This window comes from Somniosus microcephalus, chromosome 31 (genome assembly GCF_052327205.1).
Source record: "Somniosus microcephalus isolate GS21.2 chromosome 31, FLI_Smic_1.0, whole genome shotgun sequence".
Lineage (NCBI taxonomy): Eukaryota > Metazoa > Chordata > Chondrichthyes > Squaliformes > Somniosidae > Somniosus > Somniosus microcephalus.
The window spans coordinates 41,987,182-42,013,870 of record NC_141017.1 but is presented as its reverse complement, the minus strand read 5'-3'; the positions used below and the strand labels follow the sequence as shown (position 1 = coordinate 42,013,870).

The following is a 26,689-nucleotide window of genomic DNA, read 5'->3' as shown; positions in this document are numbered from 1 at the left end:
TACTGCCCCTCCGACAGTGCAGCTCTCCCTCAGTACTGCCCCCCCGACAGTGCGGCGCTCCCTCAGTACTGCCCCTCCGACAGTGCGGCGCTCCCTCAGTACTGCCCCTCCGACAGTGCGGCGCTCCCTCAGTACTGCCCCTCCGACAGTGCGGCGCTCCCTCAGTACTGCCCCTCCGACAGTGCGGCGCTCCCTCAGTACTGCCCCTCCGACAGTGCGGCGCTCCCTCAGTACTGCCCCTCCGACAGTGCGGCGCTCCCTCAGTGACTGCCCCCTCCGACAGTGCGGCGCTCCCTCAGTACTGCACTGGAGTATCAGCCTAGAGTTGTGCGCTCAGGTCTCTGGAGTGGGACTTGTTCAGGTCTGAAGGAGAGGGCCCTCAAGTTCCTTCACCATCACATGACTGTGGATCAGCTCAACAAGATCTCAGCAAACGACAGACCGTTTTCCAGGCTGGAGGAGTGTGTTAGTACACGGATCGTACACTAACCAGGACTCCAGCAGCCCAGTATTGTACACCCCAAACCCCATCCAGTACTTCACTCCCCCTCCCACCTACCGCCCAGTAATCCCCCACCCTCCATTCATCAGTCATTGGATGTCGATGAGTTGGGGAGTGGGCGGGGGAGACAGCGGGGGAAGAGATGGCGGGCAGGGGCAGGGGCAGTATGGTGGGCACTGACCTGTGCTCTGTGTTGAAGATTGCGAAGATGTGCTTGGTGGACATGAAACCTTTCTCCACATCCTTCAGCTTCAGGTTGTCCAGGGGCAGCATGTATTTCTTCTCCTTCTCCTGTAACAGTCACAAAACCTTGCTGTCACGCTGACAGATTCAGCCCCTACTGCAGTCCTCCTCCTGTCCCTGCGCTCACATAAAACTTACATTTACACAGGCCCTTTAATGCAGAGAAATATCCCCAGGGTTCAGCACAGAGGCCCGGGGAACACTGGTGGCAGATTAGGAGGCGCGACCAAAAGCTTAATCAAAGAGCAGGGTTAAGGAGATCTTAAATGGGGGAGCGGGGGGATCAAGGGGGGGAAAGAGAAGAGCGGGTACCGAGCGGACAGGGGAAGAGCAGGGCCAAAAAAAGTGGGGTCAGGGTGTAAAGATGGATTATAATCACGGTTTATCACTCCCAACGACACTGACTGCAGTCTAGAGATCAGGATCACCGCCGGCAGGAGCTACAGCTCAATGTGTCCCCAGACTGATGGGCCCGTCTTGTCCTGGAGCCTCTTGCATGCTGCTCAACTCCTCCACTCTCCAACCCCGGCTTCAGTGAGAGGATAGAGCAGCGCCCCTTTCCAGTGCGCCCAAACTTCCAGCGCGCCCAAACTTCCAGCCACAATGGATTCCTCAGTCACCCCCGAGTACCCAGAGTCCGAGTGCCTGGGGTTCAGTGTGGGGTATTCCCCCCGAGTACCCAGGGTCCGAGTGCCTGGGGTTCAGTGTGGGGTATTCCCCCCGAGTACCCAGGGTCAGAGTGCCTGGGGTTCAGTGTGGGGTATTCCCCCCGGTACCCAGGGTCCGAGTGCCTGGGGTTCAGTGTGGGGTATTCCCCCCGGTACCCAGGGTCAGAGTGCCTGGGGTTCAGTGTGGGGTATTCCCCCCGGTACCCAGGGTCCGAGTGCCTGGGGTTCAGTGTGGGGTATTCCCCCCGGTACCCAGGGTCCGAGTGCCTGGGGTTCAGTGTGGGGTATTCCCCCCGGTACCCAGGGTCAGGGTGCCTGGGGTTCAGTGTGGGGTATTCCCCCCGGTACCCAGGGTCAGGGTGCCTGGGGTTCAGTGTGGGGTATTCCCCCCGGTACCCAGGGTCAGAGTGCCTGGGGTTCAGTGTGGGGTATTCCCCCCGGTACCCAGGGTCCGAGTGCCTGGGGTTCAGTGTGGGGTATTCCCCCCGAGTACCCAGAGTCAGAGTGCCTGGGGTTCAGTGTGGGGTATTCCCCCCGGTACCCAGGGTCCGAGTGCCTGGGGTTCAGTGTGGGGTATTCCCCCCGGTACCCAGGGTCCGAATGCCTGGGGTTCAGTGTGGGGTATTCCCCCCGGTACCCAGGGTCAGAGTGCCTGGGGTTCAGTGTGGGGTATTCCCCCCGGTATCCAGGGTCAGGGTGCCTGGGGTTCAGTGTGGGGTATTCCCCCCGGTACCCAGGGTCAGAGTGCCTGGGGTTCAGTGTGGGGTATTCCCCCCGGTACCCAGGGTCCGAGTGCCTGGGGTTCAGTGTGGGGTATTCCCCCCGGTACCCAGGGTCAGAGTGCCTGGGGTTCAGTGTGGGGTATTCCCCCCGGTACCCAGGGTCAGAGTGCCTGGGGTTCAGTGTGGGGTATTCCCCCCGGTACCCAGGGTCAGAGTGCCTGGGGTTCAGTGTGGGGTATTCCCCCCGGTACCCAGGGTCAGAGTGCCTGGGGTTCAGTGTATTCTCCCCCTCAGTCTCCCCAGTGCTCAGTGGAGAGGGGGGAAAGGGGTGTGTGGGAGGGGGGGGGGGGGGGAAAAGGGGTGTGTGGGGGGGGAGAAAGGGGTGTGTGGGAGGGGGGGGGGGAAAGGGGTGTGTGGGGGGGGGGGGAAAAGGGGTGTGTGGGAGGGGGGGGGAAAGGGGGAGTGGGGGGAGGAGGGGGGAAGCCAGCAGACCCTCTCCCCTCTGCCAGTGTTGAGAGTTGCGCTGCCGGCGGCGGTTGGAGAAGGCTAGGCCCCGGGACCTCGGGCACCCGCACTGACATGGCCCAGCCGAGCCCAGCGCCCCGGGCAGCCCGAGCTCCGCAGCTGCCGTTCAGCCGCAGGCCACAAAGCACCCAAGCCCAGCGCCGGCGATGGCACGGCGGAGCTCCGTACCGCCCCGCCAGCCTTTACAAAGATGGCGGCGGTGGCTACGCTCGGCTCAGGCCCGCCCCGCCAGCCTTTACAAAGATGGCAGCGATCGCGGGCCGCTTGTTGAGTTGGATGGGAGGTGCCTAGCTCGGGCGTGGCTGGGGAGGAGAGGCCGAGGCTTAGAGGCCTGCAGGCGGGGTAACCCTGGAAGGTTGCGGCGCCCGGCGGAGGTAGCGAGTCAAGAGGGGAAAAAAAAGGGTTAAAGGTAGGAAAATTAATGAGGTTAGAGAAAATATTTACAAATTAATTAACTTTTTTTAAAAACAATTTAATTGTGTTTTAAAAGCAACTTTTTTTTTTGCTGGAAATCTAGATTTGAAAATAAACGCAGAAAGTGGGAAAAATAAATGAATAGTTAGGAATCAAGATGGCAGCCACTCACCTCAGCTCAGAAGGATTAGGCCCACCCACACACGCAATGAAACGCCCCCCGTACAGGTTAATCCCCTGTACGAATTGGTCAACCATCACGTCACTCAACGCTAATGAGCGGAATGTTGGCGTTTTTTGAACCTTTTTTGTATACTGTCTGAACAATTTTTGTCTGACCAAAAAGTAAATACGCCTGTTAGACTCCCCTAATGATAAACTTTCTTTTGATATAACATGTGTGTAGGTACGCTCTATAACTTTTGATGATTGTATAGCCGGACAGACAGAGAGAAAGACAGACGGAAAGACAGACGGACCGTTTTATACATATATAATAGATAGAAGATAGATAGATGGATAGATTTGAGGGGCTATGCTCACTCCCTGGTTACTGCGCACAGGATGATCCCAGTGACCCACAGCATCAGGTGGCAGGACAGAGTAATCTGGCCTGGGTATAAACCTCCAGACCCGTCTACGGCCTGCGGACTGTGCAGATTTTCACAGTGACCCGCGGTGCAAGGGGTAGATAAAGGCTGCTTCACCCTAACCATGAGAAATGGTCAGATCCACTCACCTCTTCATCCTTGTACCAGGACAGGGACTCCGCCGTCAGCACGAACCAGTACTCCTTAGAGCCGCCCTTCATGATGCTGATGTTGTTGATGGTAATCCAGCCCCGGCGTATAACCTGGAAAGAGTTAGCACAGTGATCAGAGCGTGCGGGTCACACCCAGCTCAACCTCCACCACCCCCCGCACCCCCAGCTCAACCTCCCCACCCCACCACTCCCGCTCAAACCCCCCCAGCTCAACCCCACCCACTCCCGCTCAAGCCCCCCACACCCCCAGCTCAACCTCCACCCCCCACACCCCCAGCTCAACCTCCACCCCCCACACCCCCAGCTCAACCTCCACCCCCCCACTCCCGCTCAAACCCCACACCCCCCAGCTCAAACCCCCCCACTCCCGCTCCACTCCCATCCCCCACACCCACTAACAGTCCCGATTTGGACTCTCAGCCCTACGCGTTGCACACAAGGTAATTGGCAGCACCCTCACTCCATATCCTCTCCGTACCCCGGAGTACGACAAGAACACCTCAGTGGCACAGAAATCCCTCTCCAACCCCGCCCAATCCCGGGGGCGGGAGCTCCCATTGCCACGGTCAGATTCCCCAGTACAACACGTTCAGAAGCTCGACAGAATCGGGGCTGGTTAGAAAGCATCGACATGTCACGTTAGTCAGAATGAACCGGTCACCTCGCAGGGTCTGCACAAGGTGGGCAGGCTGCTACAGTTTCACCTGAAACCACCTCACAGAAAGGTGCTTCCACTGTGAAATCTGGGCGAGCAGAAAGCCAGAGCGGCGTCTGGTCATTTTACACAAAACAAGCGGGTTAATTAGAAACAATCGTGGTTAGTCAGTAGCGCAGCCACAATCGGAGGGGAGCTTGGGGTATGAATGACAACTTGCCTCTGACTGAGCCCCAGTGCCTCTGAACAGCCCCCCACCCCTGGGGGCAATCCTTTCACAGCGCCAACATCGCCATTCCCACAGCAATCCCCAGCTTTAAAAGGGGTCCTTTCCAAAAGGAAGTGCTGAACACAGACGTGGTTAATACACTAGTCTGCACAAAGCGGCCAGTCCGCAGACTGAAACTGCTTCCATTTCCTCCTTGCAAGTCACACAGAACAGCCACGATACAAATCAGGGAGTTTTTTTTTTTTTTTGGGGGGGGGTGGGGGGAAAGAAAGAGAGAGGGAGGGGGGAAAGGGAGAGAGGGGGGGGGAAAGAGAGGGGGGGGGAAAGAGAGGGGGGGGGAAAGAGAGGGGGGGGGAAAGAGAGGGGGGGGGAAAGAGAGGGGGGGGGAAAGAGAGGGGGGGGGAAAGAGAGGGGGGGGGAAAGAGAGGGGGGGAAAGAGAGGGGGGGGGAAAGAGAGGGGGGGGGAAAGAGAGGGGGGGGGAAAGAGAGGGGGGGGGAAAGAGAGAGGGGGGGGAAAGAGAGGGGGGGAAAGAGAGGGGGGGAAAGAGAGGGGGGGGGAAAGAGAGGGGGGGGAAAGAGAGGGGGGGGGAAAGAGAGGGGGGGGAAAGAGAGGGGGGGGAAAGAGAGGGGGGGGGAAAGAGAGGGGGGGGGAAAGAGAGGGGGGGGGGAAAGAGAGGGGGGGGGGAAAGAGAGGGGGGGGGAAAGAGAGGGGGGGGGGGGAAAGAGAGGGGGGGGGGAAAGAGAGGGGGGGGGAAAGAGAGGGGGGGGAAAGAGAGGGGGGGGAAAGAGAGGGGGGGGAAAGAGAGGGGGGGGAAAGAGGGGGGGGGAAAGAGGGGGGGGGAAAGAGGGGGGGGGAAAGAGGGGGGGGGAAAGAGAGGGGGGGAAAGAGAGGGGGGGGAAAGAGAGGGGGGGGGAAAGAGGGGGGGGGAAAGAGGGGGGGGGAAAGAGGGGGGGGGAAAGAGGGGGGGGGGAAAGAGGGGGGGGGAGAGAGGGGGGGGGGAGAGAGGGGGGGGAAGAGAGGGGGGGGAAGAGAGGGGGGGGAAGAGAGGGGGGGGGGAAGAGAGGGGGGGGGAAGAGAGGGGGGGGGGGGGAAGAGGGGGGGGGGAAGAGGGGGGGGGGAAGAGAGGGGGGGGGAAGAGAGGGGGGGGGGAAGAGAGGGGGGGGGGAAGAGGGGGGGGGAAGAGAGGGGGGGGGAAGAGAGGGGGGGGGAAAGAGAGGGGGGGGGAAAGAGAGGGGGGGGGAAAGAGAGGGGGGGGAAAGAGAGGGGGGGGAAAGAGAGGGGGGGGAAAGAGGGGGGGGGAAAGAGGGGGGGGGAAAGAGGGGGGGGGGAAAGAGAGGGGGGGAAAGAGAGGGGGGGGGAAAGAGAGGGGGGGGGAAAGAGGGGGGGGGAAAGAGGGGGGGGGAAAGAGGGGGGGGGAGAGAGGGGGGGGAAGAGAGGGGGGGGAAGAGAGGGGGGGGAAGAGAGGGGGGGGGGGGAAGAGAGGGGGGGGGGGAAGAGAGGGGGGGGGGGGAAGAGAGGGGGGGGGGAAGAGAGGGGGGGGGGAAGAGAGGGGGGGGGGAAGAGAGGGGGGGGGAGAGAGGGGGGGGGAAGAGAGGGGGGGGGAAGAGAGGGGGGGGGAAGAGAGGGGGGGGGGAAGAGAGGGGGGGGGGAAGAGAGGGGGGGGGGAAGAGAGGGGGGGGGGGAAGAGAGGGGGGGGGGGAAGAGAGGGGGGGGGGAAGAGAGGGGGGGGGGGAAGAGAGGGGGGGGGGGGAAGAGAGGGGGGGGGGGGAAGAGAGGGGGGGGAAGAGAGGGGGGGGAAGAGAGGGGGGGGGGGGAGAGAGGGGGGGGGGAAGAGAGGGGGGGGGGGAAGAGAGGGGGGGGGGAAGAGAGGGGGGGGGGAAGAGAGGGGGGGGGGGAAGAGAGGGGGGGGGGGAAGAGAGGGGGGGGGGGAAGAGGGGGGGGGGGGGAAGAGGGGGGGGGGGGGAAGAGAGGGGGGGGAAGAGAGGGGGGGGGAAGAGAGGGGGGGGAAGAGAGGGGGGGGGGAAGAGAGGGGGGGGGATGAGAGGGGGGGGGAAGAGAGGGGGGGGGAAGAGAGGGGGGGGAAGAGAGGGGGGGGAAGAGAGAGGGGGGGGAAGAGAGGGGGGGGGAAGAGAGAGGGGGGGGAAGAGAGGGGGGGGGAAGAGGGGGGGGGAAGAGAGGGGGGGGAAGAGAGGGGGGGGAAGAGAGGGGGGGGGAAGAGAGGGGGGGGGAAGAGAGGGGGGGGGATGAGAGGGGGGGGAAGAGAGGGGGGGGAAGAGAGGGGGGGAGGGGGGGGGAAGAGAGGGGGGGGGGGAAGAGAGGGGGGGGGGAAGAGGGGGGGGGAGAGAGGGGGGGGGAGAGAGGGGGGGGGAAGAGAGGGGGGGGGAAGAGAGGGGGGGGTGGGGGGGGGGGAGAGGGGGGGGGGGGAAGAGAGGGGGGGGGGAAGAGAGGGGGGGGGAAGAGAGGGGGGGGAGAGGGGGGGAAGAGAGGGGGGGGAAGAGAGGGGGGGGAAGAGAGGGGGGGGAAGAGAGGGGGGGGAGAGAGGGGGGGGAGGAGAGGGGGGGGAGGAGAGGGGGGGGGGGGGGAGGAGAGGGGGGGGTGGAGGGGGGGGAGGGTGGGGGGGAGGGGAGGGGGGGAGGGGAGGGGGGGGAGGGGAGGGGGGGAGGGGAGGGGGGGAGGGGAGGGGAGGAGGGGAGGGGAGGAGAAGGGGGGAAGAGAGGGGGGGAAAGAGAGGGGGGGGAAAGAGAGGGGGGGGAAAGAGAGGGGGGGGAAAGAGAGGGGGGGCGGGGGGGGGGAAGATCTCCCTTTAGTGCTGTGAGATCTGCTCAGAGTGAAGGAATCTGCGGCCCTGTGATTGATCGATGAGTTGATTGGGATGGCGGCCCTGTGATTGATCGATGAGTTGATTGGGATGGCGGCCCTGTGATTGATCGATGAGTTGATTGGGATGGCGGCCCTGTGATTGGTCGAGGAGTTGATTGGGATGGCGGCCCGGTGATTGATCGATGAGTTGATTGGGATGGCGGCCCTGTGATTGATCGAGGAGTTGATTGGGATGGCGGCCCTGTGATTGGTCGAGGAGTTGATTGGGATGGCGGCCCTGTGATTGATCGATGAGTTGATTGGGATGGCGGCCCTGTGATTGATCGAGGAGTTGATTGGGATGGCGGCCCTGTAATTGATCGAGGAGTTGATTGGGATGGCGGCCCTGTGATTGATCGAGGAGTTGATTGGGATGGCGGCCCTGTGATTGATCGAGGAGTTGATTGGGATGGCGGCCCTGTGATTGATCGATGAGTTGATTGGGATGGCGGCCCTGTGATTGATCGATGAGTTGATTGGGATGGCGGCCCTGTGATTGATCGATGAGTTGATTGGGATGGCGGCCCTGTGATTGATCGATGAGTTGATTGGGATGGCGGCCCTGTGATTGATCGATGAGTTGATTGGGATGGCGGCCCTGTGATTGATCGAGGAGTTGATTGGGATGGCGGCCCTGTGATTGGTCGAGGAGTTGATTGGGATGGCGGCCCTGTGATTGATCGATGAGTTGATTGGGATGGCGGCCCTGTGATTGATCGATGAGTTGATTGGGATGGCGGCCCTGTGATTGATCGAGGAGTTGATTGGGATGGCGGCCCTGTGATTGATCGAGGAGTTGATTGGGATGGCGGCCCTGTGATTGATCGAGGAGTTGATTGGGATGGCGGCCCTGTGATTGATCGATGAGTTGATTGGGATGGCGGCCCTGTGATTGATCGATGAGTTGATTGGGATGGCGGCCCTGTGATTGATCGATGAGTTGATTGGGATGGCGGCCCTGTGATTGATCGATGAGTTGATTGGGATGGCGGCCCTGTGATTGATCGATGAGTTGATTGGGATGGCGGCCCTGTGATTGATCGATGAGTTGATTGGGATGGCGGCCCTGTGATTGATCGATGAGTTGATTGGGATGGCGGCCCTGTGATTGATCGATGAGTTGATTGGGATGGCGGCCCTGTGATTGATCGATGAGTTGATTGGGATGGCGGCCCTGTGATTGATCGATGAGTTGATTGGGATGGCGGCCCTGTGATTGATCGATGAGTTGATTGGGATGGCGGCCCTGTGATTGATCGATGAGTTGATTGGGATGGCGGCCCTGTGATTGATCGATGAGTTGATTGGGATGGCGGCCCTGTGATTGATCGAGGAGTTGATTGGGATGGCGGCCCTGTGATTGATCGATGAGTTGATTGGGATGGCGGCCCTGTGATTGATCGAGGAGTTGATTGGGATGGCGGCCCTGTGATTGATCGATGAGTTGATTGGGATGGCGGCCCTGTGATTGATCGAGGAGTTGATTGGGATGGCGGCCCTGTGATTGATCGATGAGTTGATTGGGATGGCGGCCCTGTGATTGATCGATGAGTTGATTGGGATGGCGGCCCTGTGATTGATCGATGAGTTGATTGGGATGGCGGCCCTGTGATTGATCGAGGAGTTGATTGGGATGGCGGCCCTGTGATTGATCGAGGAGTTGATTGGGGATGGCGGCCCTGTGATTGATCGATGAGTTGATTGGGATGGCGGCCCTGTGATTGATCGATGAGTTGATGTGACTATTGACTCGCATGAGATGATTGGGATGGCGGCACCTGTGCATAGATCCGATGAGTTGCATTGGTGATGGCGGCCCTCGTGATTGATCGATGAGTTGATTGGGATTGGGCGGCCCTGTGATTGATCGATGAGTTGATTGGGGATGGCGGCCCTGTGATTGATCGATGAGGTTGATTGGGATGGCGGCCCTGTGATTGATCGATGAGTTGATTGGGATGGCGGCCCTGTGATTGATCGAGGAGTTGATTGGGATGGCGGCCCTGTGATTGATCGAGGAGTTGATTGGGATGGCGGCCCTGTGATTGATCGATGAGTTGATTGGGATGGCGGCCCTGTGATTGATCGATGAGTTGATTGGGATGGCGGCCCTGTGATTGATCGATGAGTTGATTGGAATGGCGGCCCTGTGATTGATGGATGAGTTGATTGGAATGGCGGCCCTGTGATTGATGGATGAGTTGATTGGGATGGCGGCCCTGTGATTGATCGATGAGTTGATTGGGATGGCGGCCCTGTGATTGATCGATGAGTTGATTGGGATGGCGGCCCTGTGATTGATCGATGAGTTGATTGGGATGGCGGCCCTGTGATTGATCGAGGAGTTGATTGGGATGGCGGCCCTGTGATTGATCGAGGAGTTGATTGGGATGGCGGCCCTGTGATTGATCGATGAGTTGATTGGGGATGGCGGCCCTGTGATTGATCGATGAGTTGATTGGGATGGCGGCCCTGTGATTGATCGATGAGTTGATTGGAATGGCGGCCCTGTGATTGATGGATGAGTTGATTGGAATGGCGGCCCTGTGATTGATGGATGAGTTGATTGGGATGGCGGCCTGTGATTGATCGATGAGTTGATTGGGATGGCGGCCCTGTGATTGATCGATGAGTTGATTGGGATGGCGGCCCTGTGATTGATCGAGGAGTTGATTGGGATGGCGGCCCTGTGATTGATCGAGGAGTTGATTTGGGATGGCGGCCCTGTGATTGATCGAGGAGTTGATTGGGATGGCGGCCCTGTGATTGATCGATGAGTTGATTGGGATGGCGGCCCTGTGATTGATCGATGAGTTGATTGGGATGGCGGCCCTGTGATTGATCGAGGAGTTGATTGGAATGGCGGCCCTGTGATTGATCGAGGAGTTGATTGGAATGGCGGCCCTGTGATTGATCGATGAGTTGATTGGGATGGCGGCCCTGTGATTGATGGGTGCCCGATGGGAGCGGCAGGTGACGCAGAATTCACAGAATGACACGTTTCCGATCACCGGCCGCCCACAGACCAATCAGAAAGCAGTCGGTGTCAGCGAGCACAGTGATTAACTTTTGTTGAGGAATCATCAAATGGCCAATCGTGTACTTCACAGCTGAGCCGCAGGATCCCGGCTGCCCACTCGAGTGGCAGATGAGCGGAGATGGTGCGGGAGCTGCCCATTAATCAGATGCCGGATTCAGCGTTTGATTGGCTGTTCGGAATGCCAGGCAATGAGAATTCACTGCCATCGATGGAGTCACCATCACCACACACAAGGGGCACAACATGCTGATTAGAGAGCTGGGCTTTCATTTAATCTGAGGAAAGGATTTGAGAGCTCGGATTATCCGATTATCTGATTACAAGAGCAGAGAAGATGACTGAAACCCAAAAGAAAATCATTTCAGCGGTGACTGGACGTCAGTGGGAAGCATTTCCTCAGCAGCCCCCAATCTAGCCCCTCCTCTCACCATCACACAGGCTGGATTCAGATCAACTAGACTACAACAACACAGAACACAAACGGTACTTACCAAGATCTCACCCTTTAGCAGTGTTAGAGTTTAAGGGAGGCAGGAATAGCAGATGGAAAAGTGCATCGAGTGGGGAGGGGTGGAGTAGAAAGGGACGGAAAGCAGAGGTGACAGCAGTCAGTAAAGAGAGGAAACAAAATGACATGCGATTATTACAGGGTCACCTCGGGCCGGGGACTCAAAACAGTGCAATATCTAGTTAACAGCGGTTAGAAACAGGCACCAAATAGCCCAATAAACCAGTGCCAGTCACATTCTCCAAACAACATTCACTGGCTGTGGGGGCGGGGGTCCGTGCGCAGGCGGGGGGGGGGCGTGCGCGGGGGGCGGCGGGGGCCGTGCGGGGGGTCGTGCGCGGGGGGGGGGGGGGCGGGGGGCCGTGCGCGGGGGGGGGGGGGCGTGCGCAGGGGGGGGGGGGCGTGCGCAGGGGGGGGGGGGCGTGCGCAGGGGGGGGGGGCCGTGCGCAGGGGCGGAAAGTGTCAGCTTTCCAACACCGTTTCCAGTCAGTGACTCCAGATTAGAGCAGCTCCTTCTGGGACAGCTCAGAGAGGGAGTGATGGGAAACAAGGGGGAGAATTGTGCACCAACTGCTGCACGAGCAGTCACCAGGGACCACGAGCCGACTCCAGCTCTCGATCGCTCTCCTCCCGCATTAACTGAATGCGGCGACTGACCAGCCAGTGAACTCCACTCACTCAGCAAAACCTGGTTAAAATGATGCATTCTACGTGCAACTAACAGTGAAACACAAGCACTCAGTCCAAATGTTGCACAAACACTCACTCGTGCATATCAGACTATTCCAACAAGCATCCGCACTGCTCGTCTCCCACAGACCAGTGCAGAGTGTGACTCCATGTCCTTACCTGGTTTGGGACCGCTCGTTTCTTCGTTAGCTGGCTACTCCTCTGTTGTGCACTGGAGGAAAGAACAGCAAATCAAGTAAGCACCTCACACCTTGCACAAGCCCACTCACCCCTGGTATTTACCCACATTCTATCCCTTCCCCTCCCCGCCCGATACATGCCTCACTCTATCCCTTCCCTTCCCCACCCGATACATGCCTCACTCATTTACACACCAGCCTAAACATGCAGTGTCACCGGCCACTCGGCCATGGGTGACATCACAAACAAGTCAATTCTCTCCTTACCCAAAGTTGGCACAGGCTCACTTTCTAGCAGCATCCGACCCCATCACCTCTTTCCCCCTCTCGCTGCCCTGGCAGATGGAGTGGGGATACAAATCAGCCACAATCAAACAGAATGATGCAACAGGCTCGAGGGGCTGAGTGGCCTCCTCCTGTTCCTGTCCAACAGGCTCGAGGGGCTGAATGGCCTCCTCCTGTTCCTGTCCAACAGGCTCGAGGGGCTGAATGGCCTCCTCCTGTTCCTGTCCAACAGGCTCGAGGGGCTGACTGGCCTCCTCCTGTTCCTGTCAAACAGGCTCGAGGGGCTGAATGGCCTCCTCCTGTTCCTGTCCAACAGGCTCGAGGGGCTGAATGGCCTCCTCCTGTTCCTGTCCAACAGGCTCGAGAGGCTGAGAAGCCTCCTCCTGTTCCTGTGTTCCAGACCAACAACAACTTGCATTTATATAGCCCCTTTAACATGGTAAAATGTCCCAAGGTGCGTCACAGGAGCGTAATCAAACAAAATGCGACACCGAGCCACATAAGGAGATATTAAGGCAGATGACCAAAAGCTTGGTCAAAGAGGTAGGTTTTAAGGAGTGTCTTAAAGGAGGAGAGAGGTGTAGCGAGGTGGAGAAGTTTAGGGAGGGAATTCCAGAGCTTGGAGCCTTGGCAGCTGAAGGCACGGCCGCCAATGGTTGAGCGATTATAATCAGGGATGCTCAAGAGGCCAGAATTGGGGGAGCGGAGATCGCGGAGGGTTGTGGGGCTGGAGGATATAACAGAGATAGGGAGTGGCGGGCGAGGCCATGGAGGGATTTGAAAACAAGGATGAGGATTTTAAAATCAAGGCGTTACTTAACCGGGAGCCAATGTAGGTCAGCGAGCACAGGGGAGATGGGCGAACGGGACTTGGTGCGAGTTCGGACACGGACAGCAGAGTTTTGGATGACCTCAAGTTTACGTAGGGTGGAATGTGGGAGGCTAGCCAGGAGTGCGCTGGAATAGTCAAGTCTAGAGGTAACAAAGGCATGGATGAGGATTTCAACAGCAGATGAGCTGATCTGAATCGCATCAACTGCAACATTCACCCACTGAAAGCAGAAACCGCTTAACAGATAATCCCATAACAGAAGGTTAATCAATCCCCAGCAGAATGTGGAAGAGGGGACTCCACCGACATTACACAGGGACTGAGCACCTCCCTTCACCCAGCTCACATGAAAGGCGGCAGAAACCAAGTCTGTCTGCTGCCCTCGGGGGGTCTCTAGGTCCAGTTAGTTGGTGCCTCGATTTGAAACATAGAACTGGAGGAGGCCATTCCGCCCCATTGTCTGTTCCGCCATTCAATGAGATCACAGCTGCTCTGTGACCTAACTCCAGGTCAGAGCAGAAGCTCCAGAAGCTGGTAGGACCTCAGAACATTTGTTCTTGCAGAAGGTAGAGCAGAATGGGCCTACATTCTCTGGAGTTTCGAAGAATGAGAGGTGATCCCATTGAAACATCAGATTCTGAGGGGGATTGACAGGGTAGATTCTGAGAGGCTGTTTCCCCTGGCTGGAGAGTCTAGAACTAGGGGGCATAGTCTCAGGATAAGGGGTCGGCCATTTAAGACTGAGATGAGGAGGAACTTCTTCACTCAGAGGGTGGTGAATCTTTGGAATTCTCTGCCCCAGAGGGCTGTGGATGCTGAGTCTTTGAGTATATTCAAGGCTAAGATAAGATAGATTTTTTGACTCCAGGGGACTCAAGGGTTATGGGAATCGGGGGGGGGAAGTGGAGTTGTTGTAGAAGATCAGCCATGATCTTATTGAATTGCGGAGCAGGCTCGAGGGGTCGAATGACCTACTCCAATTTCTTATGTTTAACTTTCAGCACTTACTTGGCGAACCCGATGAAGTCCTCATGGTTTGTGTTGATGTAGGACAGCTCGATGTCAATCAGTAAGAGGATCTAGGAAAGAGCAGGTACAGGTGAGGGCTGCTACAAACAATCCTCTCGAGTCCAATTAGTGACCAGTTTCCAACGGCAATATATTAAACAGGGGCAAGTTATTACAGAAATAATGTGTGCACAGATTGCGCTGGAGTGAAGCCTTCATAACCCACAATCCCAGCCAGCAGACACTCACTGACCTGGTCCTTGGTCTTTCCCTCCCGGTCTCGGACGTGAGTGGTTACTATTCTCTCTGTCTCTTCTCGTAACCTGGGAAAGGAGTTCAGCTGCAGGGAGAGGAAAGCAGACAGCACTGCAGTTTGCTGGGGTCTAACTCAAACCAACAGTCACAGACAGTGCACCACAAACAGGTCAATAATGGTGAGGAGAAGGAACCCAGTCTGGGCTGGAGCAGATCGGGTTCACCCTGAAACACAGCAAGCTCATTCCCATCACACATCACCAGGTAACAGAAACCAGCAGGGCTGGGAAAAAGCTTTGATCAAAACTCATTGGCCACCACATAAAGAAACCTGGGCCAATTTAGAACAACATTTAAACAAACGGAAGGGCCTGTTGTGGGTGACTGCCCAGCTTTGTTCAAAGCTTCACCACAACCCAAGGAATCAGCCAGACAGCAGCCAGACAAGACAGGGTGGTGCAGAGAGATGAACGACAGCGAGTACAGACTGAGCTGGGACACCCTGTGGGGCAGAGAATACGATGCCAGGGTTCAGCAGCAACCTTGGCCCGAACCCAAACTACAGGAGCAGTCAAAATGGGAATCACTGGATCAGAAGAGACGTGAGCAGCAGAAACGAGATAGACCAGACGGATCGGAGGTATACTGGCAGTACCAAGGAGCAGCGAGTCCTCAGCCTGGTGAAGAGGATGCCGTGTATCGGGGCGGCCAATCGGAAAGCTTGGGGAAGGATACAAATCCACTTGTACTGATGGTGGGAAAGCTCACTCTCCAGTTAACCAGTGCTGTGAAAGGAGGCCACCCAAAACGGTCAAAGCCTCCCCGTCTTGAAAGGGCGGAGTGGCGACCCGGGGGGGGGGGGGGGGGGGTGGCCACGATCCTCGGAAAGAAACAGCAGTTGCGGTGGGACGTAAAAGGTGGGACAATATAAAGTACTGACACTGGTTCAGACTATAAACCCGGAGGCTGCCCCATGGCACTCACGATAACCTGTTAACCCCCAGACTACATTACAAAGACCAAAGTTAACATTTGGGCAAATTCTGGGACAAATTAAAATGGGAATATTTAACTTGTTTAAAAATCTCGAATATTATATTTCTAGTGGCTCGGTTACTCACCTAAACTAACTCTCTGCCATCAGGGAGAAAGTTAAAGAACCACGAGCTCTGTGGGGTGTGTTCAGGTTGTATAATGACAGGGCTACAGACTGAGAGCAGGCTCCTGCCAAACATCAGATACACACTTGCTCACATCCCCTACACATCCCTATTGTACACTAGCTCACATCCCCTACACATCCCTATTGTACACTAGCTCACATCTCCTACACATCCCTATTGTACACTAGCTCACATCTCCTACACATCCCTATTGTACACTTGCTCACATCCCCTACACATCCCCTACACATCCCTATTGTACACTAGCTCACATCTCCCACACATCCCTATTGTACACTAGCTCACATCTCCTACACATCCCTATTGTACACTAGCTCACATCCCCTACACATCCCTATTGTACACTAGCTCACATCCCCTACACATCCCTATTGTACACTAGCTCACATCTCCTACACATCCCTATTGTACACTTGCTCACATCCCCGACACATCCCTATTGTACACTAGCTCACATCTCCTACACATCCCTATTGTACACTAGCTCACATCTCCTACACATCTCTATTGCACACTAGCTCACATCTCCTGTACATCCCTATTGTACACTAGCTCACATCTCCTACACATCCCTATTGTACACTAGCTCACATCTCCGACACATCCCTATTGTACACTAGCTCACATCTCCTACACATCCCTATTGTACACTAGCTCACATCCCCTACACATCCCTATTGTACACTAGCTCACATCCCCTACACATCCCTATTGTACACTAGCTCACATCTCCTACACATCCCTATTGTACACTTGCTCACATCCCCGACACATCCCTATTGTACACTAGCTCACATCTCCTACACATCCCTATTGTACACTAGCTCACATCTCCTACACATCTCTATTGCACACTAGCTCACATCTCCTGTACATCCCTATTGTACACTAGCTCACATCTCCTACACATCCCTATTGTACACTAGCTCACATCTCCGACACATCCCTATTGTACACTAGCTCACATCCCCTACACATCCCTATTGTACACTAGCTCACATCTCCGACACATCCCTATTGTACACTAGCTCACATCTCCTACACATCCCTATTGTACACTAGCTCACATCTCCTACACATCCCTATTGTACACTAGCTCACATCTCCTGTACATCCCTATTGTACACGAGCTCACATCTCCTACACATCCCTATTGTACACTAGCTCACATCCCCTACACATCCCTATTGTACACTAGCTCACATCCCCTACACATCCCTATTGTACACTAGCTCACATCTCCTGTACATCCCTATTGTACACTAGCTCACATCTCCGACACATCCCTATTGTACACTAGCTCACATCCCCTACACATCCCTATTGTACACTAGCTCACATCCCCTACACATCCCTATTGTACACTCGCTCACATCTCCTACACATCCCTATTGTACACTAGCTCACATCCCCGACACATCCCTATTGTACACTTGCTCACATCCCCTACACATCCCTATTGTACACTTGCTCACATCTCCTACACATCCCTATTGTACACTCGCATCTCCTGCACATCCCTATTGTACACTAGCTCACATCCCCTACACATCCCTATTGTACACTTGCTCACATCTCCTACACATCCCTATTGTACACTCGCATCTCCTGCACATCCCTATTGTACACTTGCTCACATCTCCTACACATCCCTATTGTACACTCGCATCTCCTACACATCCCTATTGTACACTAGCTCACATCCCCTACACATCCCTATTGTACACTAGCTCACATCCCCTACACATCCCTATTGTACACTTGCTCACATCTCCTACACATCCCTATTGTACACGAGCTCACATCTCCTGCACATCCCTATTGTACACTAGCTCACATCCCCTACACATCCCTATTGTACACTAGCTCACATCCCCTACACATCCCTATTGTACACTAGCTCACATCCCCTACACATCCCTATTGTACACCAGCTCACATCCCCTACACATCCCTATTGTACACTTGCTCACATCTCCTACACATCCCTATTGTACACTAGCTCACATCCCCTACACATCCCTCTTGTACACTAGCTCACATCTCCTGTACATCCCTATTGTACACTAGCTCACATCCCCTACACATCCCTATTGTACACTCGCTCACATCTCCTACACATCCCTATTGTACACTCGCTCACATCTCCTGTACATCCCTATTGTACACTAGCTCACATCCCCTACACATCCCTATTGTACACTAGCTCACATCCCCTGCACATCCCTATTGTACACTCGCTCACATCTCCTGTACATCCCTATTGTACACTAGCTCACATCTCCTACACATCCCTATTGTACACTAGCTCACATCCCCTACACATCCCTATTGTACACTAGCTCACATCCCCTGCACATCCCTATTGTACACTAGCTCACATCTCCTGCACATCCCTATTGTACACTCGCATCTCCTGCACATCCCTATTGTACACTAGCTCACATCCCCTACACATCCCTATTGTACACTAGCTCACATCCCCTACACATCCCTATTGTACACTAGCTCACATCCCCTACACATCCCTATTGTACACCAGCTCACATCCCCTACACATCCCTATTGTACACTAGCTCACATCCCCTGCACATCCCTATTGTACACTCGCTCACATCTCCTGTACATCCCTATTGTACACTAGCTCACATCTCCTACACATCCCTATTGTACACTAGCTCACATCCCCTACACATCCCTATTGTACACTAGCTCACATCCCCTGCACATCCCTATTGTACACTAGCTCACATCTCCTGCACATCCCTATTGTACACTCACATCCCCTGCACATCCCTATTGTACACTAGCTCACATATCCTGCACATCCCTATTGTACACTCGCATCTCCTGCACATCCCTATTGTACACTTGCTCACATCCCCTACACATCCCTATTGTACACTAGCTCACATCTCCTACACATCCCTATTGTACACTAGCTCACATCTCCTACACATCTCTATTGCACACTAGCTCACATCTCCTGTACATCCCTATTGTACACTAGCTCACATCTCCTACACATCCCTATTGTACACTAGCTCACATCTCCTACACATCCCTATTGTACACTAGCTCACATCTCCTGTACATCCCTATTGTACACGAGCTCACATCTCCTACACATCCCTATTGTACACTCGCATCTCCTGCACATCCCTGTTGTACACTTGCTCACATCTCCTACACATCCCTATTGTACACTCGCATCTCCTACACATCCCTATTGTACACTAGCTCACATCTCCTGCACATCCCTATTGTACACTAGCTCACATCCCCTACACATCCCTATTGTACACTAGCTCACATCCCCTACACATCCCTATTGTACACTTGCTCACATCTCCTACACATCCCTATTGTACACTCGCATCTCCTGCACATCCCTATTGTACACTTGCTCACATCTCCTACACATCCCTATTGTACACTCGCATCTCCTACACATCCCTATTGTACACTAGCTCACATCCCCTGCACATCCCTATTGTACACGAGCTCACATCTCCTGCACATCCCTATTGGACACGAGCTCACATCCCCTACACATCCCTATTGTACACTCGCATCTCCTACACATCCCTATTGTACACTAGCTCACATCTCCTGTACATCCCTATTGTACACTAGCTCACATCTCCTACACATCCCTATTGTACACTAGCTCACATCCCCTACACATCCCTATTGTACACGAGCTCACATCTCCTACACATCCCTATTGTACACTTGCTCACATCTCCTACACATCCCTATTGTACACGAGCTCACATCTCCTGCACATCCCTATTGTACACTAGCTCACATCCCCTACACATCCCTATTGTACACTAGCTCACATCCCCTACACATCCCTATTGTACACTAGCTCACATCCCCGACACATCCCTATTGTACACTAGCTCACATCTCCTACACATCCCTATTGTACACTAGCTCACATCCCCTACACATCCCTATTGTACACTAGCTCACATCCCCTACACATCCCTATTGTACACTAGCTCACATCCCCTACACATCCCTATTGTACACTAGCTCACATCCCCTACACATCCCTATTGTACACCAGCTCACATCCCCTACACATCCCTATTGTACACTTGCTCACATCCCCTACACATCCCTATTGTACACTAGCTCACATCTCCTGCACATCCCTATTGTGCACTCGCATCTCCTGCACATCCCTATTGTACACTAGCTCACATCCCCTACACATCCCTATTGTACACTAGCTCACATCTCCTGCACATCCCTATTGTACACTAGCTCACATCTCCTACACATCCCTATTGTACACTAGCTCACATCTCCTACACATCCCTATTGTGCACTTGCTCACATCTCCTACACATCCCTATTGTACACTAGCTCACATCCCCTACACATCCCTATTGTACACTAGCTCACATCCCCTACACATCCCTATTGTACACTAGCTCACATCTCCTACACATCCCTATTGTACACTAGCTCACATCTCCTACACATCCCTATTGTACACTTGCTCACATCCCCGACACATCCCTATTGTACACTAGCTCACATCTCCTACACATCCCTATTGTACACTAGCTCACATCTCCTACACATCTCTATTGCACACTAGCTCACATCTCCTGTACATCCCTATTGTACACTAGCTCACATCTCCGACACATCCCTATTGTACACTAGCTCACATCCCCTACACATCCCTATTGTACACTAGCTCACATCCCCGGCACATCCCTATTGTACACTAGCTCACATCTCCTACACATCCCTATTGTACACTAGCTCACATCTCCTGTACATCCCTATTGTACACGAGCTCACATCTCCGACACATCCCTATTGTACACTAGCTCACATCACCTACACATCCCTATTGTACACTAGCTCACATCCCCTACACATCCCTATTGTACACTCGCTCACATCTCCTACACATCCCTATTGTACACTAGCTCACATCCCCTACACATCCCTATTGTACACTAGCTCACATCCCCGACACATCCCTATTGTACACTTGCTCACATCCCCTACACATCCCTATTGTACACTTGCTCACATCTCCTACACATCCCTATTGTACACTCGCATCTCCTGCACATCCCTATTGTACACTAGCTCACATCCCCTACACATCCCTATTGTACACTCACATCCCCTGCACATCCCTATTGTACACTAGCTCACATCTCCTGCACATCCCTATTGTACACTCACATCCCCTGCACATCCCTATTGTACACTCGCATCTCCTGCACATCCCTATTGTACACTAGCTCACATCTCCTACACATCCCTATTGTACACTAGCTCACATCTCCTACACATCCCTATTGTACACTTGCTCACATCCCCGACACATCCCTATTGTACACTAGCTCACATCTCCTACACATCCCTATTGTACACTAGCTCACATCTCCTACACATCTCTATTGCACACTAGCTCACATCTCCTGTACATCCCTATTGTACACTAGCTCACATCTCCTACACATCCCTATTGTACACTAGCTCACATCTCCTACACATCCCTATTGTACACTAGCTCACATCTCCGACACATCCCTATTGTACACTAGCTCACATCCCCTACACATCCCTATTGTACACTAGCTCACATCCCCGACACATCCCTATTGTACACAAGCTCACATCTCCTGTACATCCCTATTGTACACTAGCTCACATCTCCTACACATCCCTATTGTACACTAGCTCACATCTCCTACACATCCCTATTGCACACTAGCTCACATCCCCTACACATCCCTATTGCACACTAGCTCACATCTCCTGCACATCCCTATTGTACACTAGCTCACATCTCCTACACATCCCTATTGTACACTAGCTCACATCCCCTACACATCCCTATTGTACACTAGCTCACATCCCCTACACATCCCTCTTGTACACTAGCTCACATCTCCTGTACATCCCTATTGTACACGAGCTCACATCTCCTGCACATCCCTATTGTACACTAGCTCACATCCCCTACACATCCCTATTGTACACTAGCTCACATCCCCTACACATCCCTATTGTACACTAACTCACATCCCCTACACATCCCTATTGTACACTAGCTCACATCCCCTACACATCCCTATTGTACACCAGCTCACATCTCCTACACATCCCTATTGTACACGAGCTCACATCTCCTACACATCCCTATTGTACACTAGCTCACATCTCCTACACATCCCTATTGTACACTAGCTCACATCCCCTACACGTCCCTATTGTACACTAGCTCACATCCCCGACACATCCCTATTGTACACTAGCTCACATCTCCTGCACATCCCTATTGTACACTAGCTCACATCCCCGACACATCCCTATTGTACACCAGCTCACATCTCCTACACATCCCTATTGTACACTAGCTCACATCCCCTACACATCCCTATTGTACACTAGCTCACATCCCCTACACATCCCTATTGTACACTAGCTCACATCTCCTACACATCCCTATTGTACACTAGCTCACATCCCCTACACATCCCTATTGTACACTTGCTCACATCTCCTACACATCCCTATTGTACACTTGCTCACATCTCCTACACATCCCTATTGTACACTCGCATCTCCTGCACATCCCTATTGTACACTTGCTCACATCTCCTACACATCCCTATTGTACACTCGCATCTCCTGCACATCCCTATAGTACACTAGCTCACATCCCCTGCACATCCCTATTGTACACTAGCTCACATCTCCTGCACATCCCTATTGTGCACTAGCTCACATCTCCTACACATCCCTATTGTACACTAACTCACATCCCCTACACATCCCTATTGTACACTAGCTCACATCCCCTACACATCCCTATTGTACACTAGCTCACATCCCCTACACATCCCTATTGTACACTAGCTCACATCCCCTACACATCCCTATTGTACACGAGCTTACATCTCCTGCACATCCCTATTGTACACTAGCTCACATCCCCTACACATCCCTATTGTACACTAGCTCACATCCCCTACACATCCCTATTGTACACTAGCTCACATCTCCTACACATCCCTATTGTACACTAGCTCACATCTCCTACACATCCCTATTGTACACTAGCTCACATCTCCTGTACATCCCTATTGTACACAAGCTCACATCTCCTACACATCCCTATTGTACACTAGCTCACATCTCCTACACATCCCTATTGTACACTAGCTCACATCTCCTACACATCCCTATTGTACACTAGCTCACATCTCCTACACATCCCTATTGTACACTAGCTCACATCCCCTACACATCCCTATTGTACACTAGCTCACATCCCCTACACATCCCTATTGTACACTTGCTCACATCTCCTACACATCCCTATTGTACACGAGCTCACATCTCCTGCACATCCCTATTGTACACTAGCTCACATCCCCTACACATCCCTATTGTACACTAGCTCACATCCCCTACACATCCCTATTGTACACTAGCTCACATCTCCTACACATCCCTATTGTACACTAGCTCACATCCCCTACACATCCCTATTGTACACTAGCTCACATCTCCTACACATCCCTATTGTACACTAGCTCACATCTCCTACACATCCCTATTGTACACTAGCTCACATCCCCTACACATCCCTATTGTACACTAGCTCACATCTCCTACACATCCCTATTGTACACTAGCTCACATCTCCTACACATCCCTATTGTACACTAGCTCACATCTCCTACACATCCCTATTGTACACTAGCTCACATCCCCAACACATCCCTATTGTACACTTGCTCACATCCCCTACACATCCCTATTGTACACTAGCTCACATCTCCTACACATCCCTATTGTACACTAGCTCACATCCCCTGCACATCCCTATTGTACACTTGCTCACATCTCCTACACATCCCTATTGTACACTAGCTCACATCCCCTACACATCCCTCTTGTACACTAGCTCACATCTCCTGTACATCCCTATTGTACACTAGCTCACATCCCCTACACATCCCTATTGTACACTCGCTCACATCTCCTACACATCCCTATTGTACACTCGCTCACATCTCCTGTACATCCCTATTGTACACTAGCTCACATCCCCTACACATCCCTATTGTACACTAGCTCACATCCCCTGCACATCCCTATTGTACACTCGCTCACATCTCCTGTACATCCCTATTGTACACTAGCTCACATATCCTACACATCCCTATTGTACACTAGCTCACATCCCCTACACATCCCTATTGTACACTAGCTCACATCCCCTGCACATCCCTATTGTACACTAGCTCACATCTCCTGCACATCCCTATTGTACACTCACATCCCCTGCACATCCCTATTGTACACTAGCTCACATCTCCTGCACATCCCTATTGTACACTCGCATCTCCTGCACATCCCTATTGTACACTAGCTCACATCTCCTGCACATCCCTATTGTACACTAGCTCACATCTCCTACACATCCCTATTGTACACTTGCTCACATCCCCTACACATCCCTATTGTACACTAGCTCACATCTCCTACACATCCCTATTGTACACTAGCTCACATCCCCTACACATCCCTATTGTACACTAGCTCACATCCCCTACACATCCCTATTGTACACTAGCTCACATCTCCTACACATCCCTATTGTACACTCGCTCACATCTCCTACACATCCCTATTGTACACTTGCTCACATCCCCGACACATCCCTATTGTACACTAGCTCACATCTCCTACACATCCCTATTGTACACTAGCTCACATCTCCTACACATCTCTATTGCACACTAGCTCACATCTCCTGTACATCCCTATTGTACACTAGCTCACATCTCCTACACATCCCTATTGTACACTAGCTCACATCTCCGACACATCCCTATTGTACACTAGCTCACATCCCCGACACATCCCTATTGTACACTAGCTCACATCCCCGACACATCCCTATTGTACACAAGCTCACATCTCCTGTACATCCCTATTGTACACTAGCTCACATCTCCTACACATCCCTATTGTACACTAGCTCACATCTCCTACACATCCCTATTGTACACTAGCTCACATCTCCTGTACATCCCTATTGTACACGAGCTCACATCTCCTACACATCCCTGTTGTACACTAGCTCACATCTCCTGTACATCCCTATTGTACACTAGCTCACATCCCCTACACATCCCTATTGTACACTCGCTCACATCTCCTACACATCCCTATTGCACACTAGCTCACATCCCCTACACATCCCTATTGTACACTAGCTCACATCCCCTGCACATCCCTATTGTACACTTGCTCACATCTCCTACACATCCCTATTGTACACTAGCTCACATCCCCTACACATCCCTATTGTACACTAGCTCACATCCCCGACACATCCCTATTGTACACTTGCTCACATCCCCTACACATCCCTATTGTACACTTGCTCACATCTCCTACACATCCCTCTTGTACACTCGCATCTCCTGCACATCCCTATTGTACACTCGCATCTCCTGCACATCCCTATTGTACACTTGCTCACATCTCCTACACATCCCTATTGTACACTCGCATCTCCTACACATCCCTATTGTACACTACCTCACATCCCCTGCACATCCCTATTGTACACTAGCTCACATCTCCTGCACATCCCTATTGTACACTAGCTCACATCCCCTACACATCCCTATTGTACACGAGCTCACATCCCCTACACATCCCTATTGTACACTAGCTCACATCCCCTACACATCCCTAGTGTACACTAGCTCACATCCCCTACACATCCCTATTGTACACTAGCTCACATCCCCTACACATCCCTATTGTACACTAGCTCACATCTCCTGCACATCCCTATTGGACACCAGCTCACATCTCCTACACATCCCTATTGTACACTAGCTCACATCTCCTACACATCCCTATTGTACACTAGCTCACATCCCCTACACATCCCTATTGTACACTCGCTCACATCCCCTACACATCCCTATTGTACACTAGCTCACATCTCCTACACATCCCTATTGTACACTAGCTCACATCTCCTACACATCCCTATTGTACACTAGCTCACATCCCCTACACATCCCTATTGTACACTCGCTCACATCCCCTACACATCCCTATTGTACACTCGCTCACATCCCCTACACATCCCTATTGTACACTAGCTCACATCTCCTACACATCCCTATTGTACACTAGCTCACATCTCCTACACATCCCTATTGTACACTAGCTCACATCTCCTGCACATCCCTATTGTACACTAGCTCACATCTCCTACACATCCCTATTGTACACTCGCTCACATCCCCTACACATCCCTATTGTACACTCGCTCACATCCCCTACACATCCCTATTGTACACTAGCTCACATCTCCTACACATCCCTATTGTACACTAGCTCACATCTCCTACACATCCCTATTGTACACTAGCTCACATCTCCTGCACATCCCTATTGGACACCAGCTCACATCTCCTACACATCCCTATTGTACACTAGCTCACATCTCCTGCACATCCCTATTGTACACTAGCTCACATCTCCGACACATCCCTATTGTACACTAGCTCACATCTCCTACACATCCCTATTGTACACTAGCTCACATCTCCTACACATCCCTATTGTACACTCGCTCACATCCCCTACACATCCCTATTGTACACTAGCTCACATCTCCTACACATCCCTATTGTACACTAGCTCACATCCCCGACACATCCCTATTGTACACTAGCTCACATCCCCTACACATCCCTCTTGTACACTAGCTCACATCTCCTGTACATCCCTATTGTACACTCGCTCACATCCCCTGCACATCCCTATTGTGCACTAGCTCACATCCCCTACACGTCTCTATTGTACACAAGCTCACATCCCCGACACATCCCTATTGTACACTAGCTCACATCCCCTACACATCCCTCTTGTACACTAGCTCACATCTCCTGTACATCCCTATTGTACACTGGCTCACATCCCCTGCACATCCCTATTGTGCACTAGCTCACATCCCCTACACATCCCTATTGTACACTAGCTCACATCTCCTGCACATCCCTATTGTACACTAGCTCACATCCCCTTCACATCCCTATT

General features: G+C 53.3%; 1 protein-coding gene across 5 annotated transcripts in view; it reads right to left on the bottom strand.

Moving 5' to 3' along the window:
• The window catches only part of dnm2a (dynamin 2a), a 95,487-nt gene that overhangs the window by 18,865 nt on the left and 49,933 nt on the right, over positions 1 to 26,689 (bottom strand). For 4 of the 5 annotated variants that reach the window (XM_085971957.1, XM_085971959.1, XM_085971961.1 and 1 more), the window contains exons 11-16: positions 14,377 to 14,463; positions 14,124 to 14,194; positions 11,979 to 12,030; positions 11,113 to 11,124; positions 3,814 to 3,927; positions 684 to 793 (exon numbers count right to left, since the gene is read on the bottom strand). In XM_085971957.1, the coding sequence (XP_085828083.1) occupies positions 684 to 793; positions 3,814 to 3,927; positions 11,113 to 11,124; positions 11,979 to 12,030; positions 14,124 to 14,194; positions 14,377 to 14,463 (446 nt within the window). The remainder of the gene's footprint in view (positions 1 to 683; positions 794 to 3,813; positions 3,928 to 11,112; positions 11,125 to 11,978; positions 12,031 to 14,123; positions 14,195 to 14,376; positions 14,464 to 26,689) is intronic. The other variant, XM_085971960.1, reaches the window with a different exon arrangement.